This window comes from Manduca sexta, chromosome 28 (assembly GCF_014839805.1).
Source record: "Manduca sexta isolate Smith_Timp_Sample1 chromosome 28, JHU_Msex_v1.0, whole genome shotgun sequence".
Taxonomy (NCBI): Eukaryota; Metazoa; Arthropoda; class Insecta; order Lepidoptera; family Sphingidae; genus Manduca; species Manduca sexta.
Window position 1 is genome coordinate 5,119,575 of NC_051142.1, and position 2,356 is coordinate 5,121,930.

General features: G+C 46.3%; 1 protein-coding gene across 1 annotated transcript; it reads left to right on the forward strand.

The window, feature by feature from the left end:
* Positions 1–679: 679 nt before the first annotated feature.
* Positions 680–1,871, forward strand: LOC115454999 (proline-rich protein 36; the record flags this gene model as incomplete). The annotated part of the gene is made up of 1 exon (XM_030183697.2): positions 680–1,871. A coding segment is annotated over one exon (915 nt), but the record flags the coding sequence as incomplete, so codon positions are not given.
* Positions 1,872–2,356: the final 485 nt, after the last annotated feature.

Genomic DNA, 2,356 nt, shown 5'->3' on the forward strand with positions numbered 1-2,356 from the left:
TGGACTGTTGCTCGTTATTGCATATTTTATGACATTTAATTAAACTTACTCTTAACAGAAAAATGCTTACCAAATTATGTAATATGAAAGCTTACAATACAAACAACAGTAAAATAATGATAACTATAAAAATATGACTATGGATATTAGTTTCAAAATATGTCGGTGCTTTTACATTGCTTTAGGAGAACAATATATGTAACTATATTTTAAAGAAGTACTTACTTAAGTAATAATCATTTCGCTATCTTTCAATAGACCTGTTTTTTATTTAGTTTATTATAAGCCTACTCATAACGAACAAGAACAACGAAAAGTACAGTAATTTTTCCTTAGGTGGTGGGCTTAATAAATTTTAACTCTAATATCAGTTCAATAGGTAATATTAAAAACGATGACTAAGTAATGGAAAATTATCAGCGAAATGGTTACTCAAATCGTTTATTAATTAGCAAAAATCCTAGGATTTTGCCGATAAATTAACACAAAACTTTTTCTAGCTTAAAAAACAAAATAACTTGTTTGCCCGACATAAACAGTAAATACCTATTTGTTTATAATATTATGCCTAAAAATGCGAATTGACTTACTTACATGCAGATATTAGTCATTTCGCTTTGACTATTTTACCAAAGCACAATGTTATGTGTTTTGAAAGTAAAATTGTTGTTGTTTTCGGTGTGAACGCGGCCGAAGGTTACATGAGGCTCGCACAGTCGCACACTCACGCACGGTGGCGCGGCGCGGCGCGGTCGCGGTGCGGGCAGGCGGCAGGCGGCAGGCGGCGGTGCGCCACCAACATCCGCGCCGCGTCGAGCGAACAGTCAGTTCGGCGCCGTCGACCAACAAGCGCACACGTATACATAAAGCGATGGCTGCCGCCCACACGCACCCTACCCCCGCGCCCGCGCCCATGCCCTCCGACCGACGTTCAGAGGGTCGTGCCGGCTCTCGCCGCATCTTCCCACCGCAGTTTAAGCTGCAAGTGCTTGAAGCATACAGGCGCGACGTACAGTGTCGCGGAAATCAGCGCGCTACGGCCAGGAAGTTCGGCATCCACCGACGACAGATCCAGAAGTGGTTGCAGGCGGAACCGGCACTCCGCGCCGCTTTGCTGAGGCGAGCTCCCCAGCCGGCGCCTTCACCACCGCCTTACGCAGCAGGGTCGCCCGAAAGTGCACGGCTACCTTCGCCGCCTCCTCCGCCTCCGTCCGCGTCGCTGCCGACACAGCTGCCAGTACAAGTGCCTACAACTCTGCCCGTTCAGATGCCCATGGCCGTGCCTGCCACAGAGCCGATAGATTTGTCAGTTCGCCGGTTTTCACCGCCACCTGTACCCCAACCAATGCCGCAACAGGCAGCTCTGGCGGAACCCACACGCAAGCCTTTCAAACTGTTCCGACCGTACCTACTAGAGGAAGAAGAGAAGCGGCCAGCAGTGGCGTCGCTGCCGGTGGCGAGCGGCGGGCACGTGTCCGCGTTCGTGCCGGTGCAGAGCGCGGCGATGGGCGCGAGCGGGTGCGCGCTAGCAGCCTGCGGCGCGGCGCGGTGGTGCGCGCCGGTGTCCTCGTTCGCGCTGACGCCGCTGAGATGAGTGCGCGCCGCCGGGGCCGAGCCCCGCTGCTGCTGTGATCTAGTCGCCGTCGCCCGCCTGGCGCCTCCCGGGGCGTAGCCCTCCATCAACGTGCCTTAACGTACACGCCGCCATAGTGCATTAAATCGTCATGTTCAGATGACAGCTTATTTTGTGTATAAAAATATTAGATTGTATTTTTATAAGGGGAATTTATGAAACGTACCTATAATGTTAAGAAGGTTGAATATTATTATAATGATTATTATTATAGAAATAAAGAGAGTTGGTTATTAAACTGTTGTTTATTGTCTATTGTACGTCGCACATAGTCTGGGTGCGCAGGTAGCGCCGGCGCCATCCGGTCCCTTAAAATCACGTTTTTATCACGCTATAAGCTTTTAAAATAAATCTTAGTCCCAAATCATACTTATTATGAAATAGACGATACGTTTTCCGAAATGGAAAATCTTGACCGTAGGCATCAACTTATCACTTTTTAAAACAAACTTGGATCGAAGTTGAACAACGTTTAGGCAGGTGCTTTATTAATCATATTTTGTTGAACACCAATTTGGATTTGATTTATCAAGGCAACCTTAAATAAGGTGGAACAATGCCATAATAAGATGATTTATACAGAAAATATTGGAAGTTGCAGTAATCAGTTTAGAATTTTCTAGAATCCACTACGCGGTTAACGATCATGCATTAGTAGAATAAGCCAAAATTAAGAGGGAGTCCTTAGCCATGACTGATACAGTAAATTACATATATCTATTT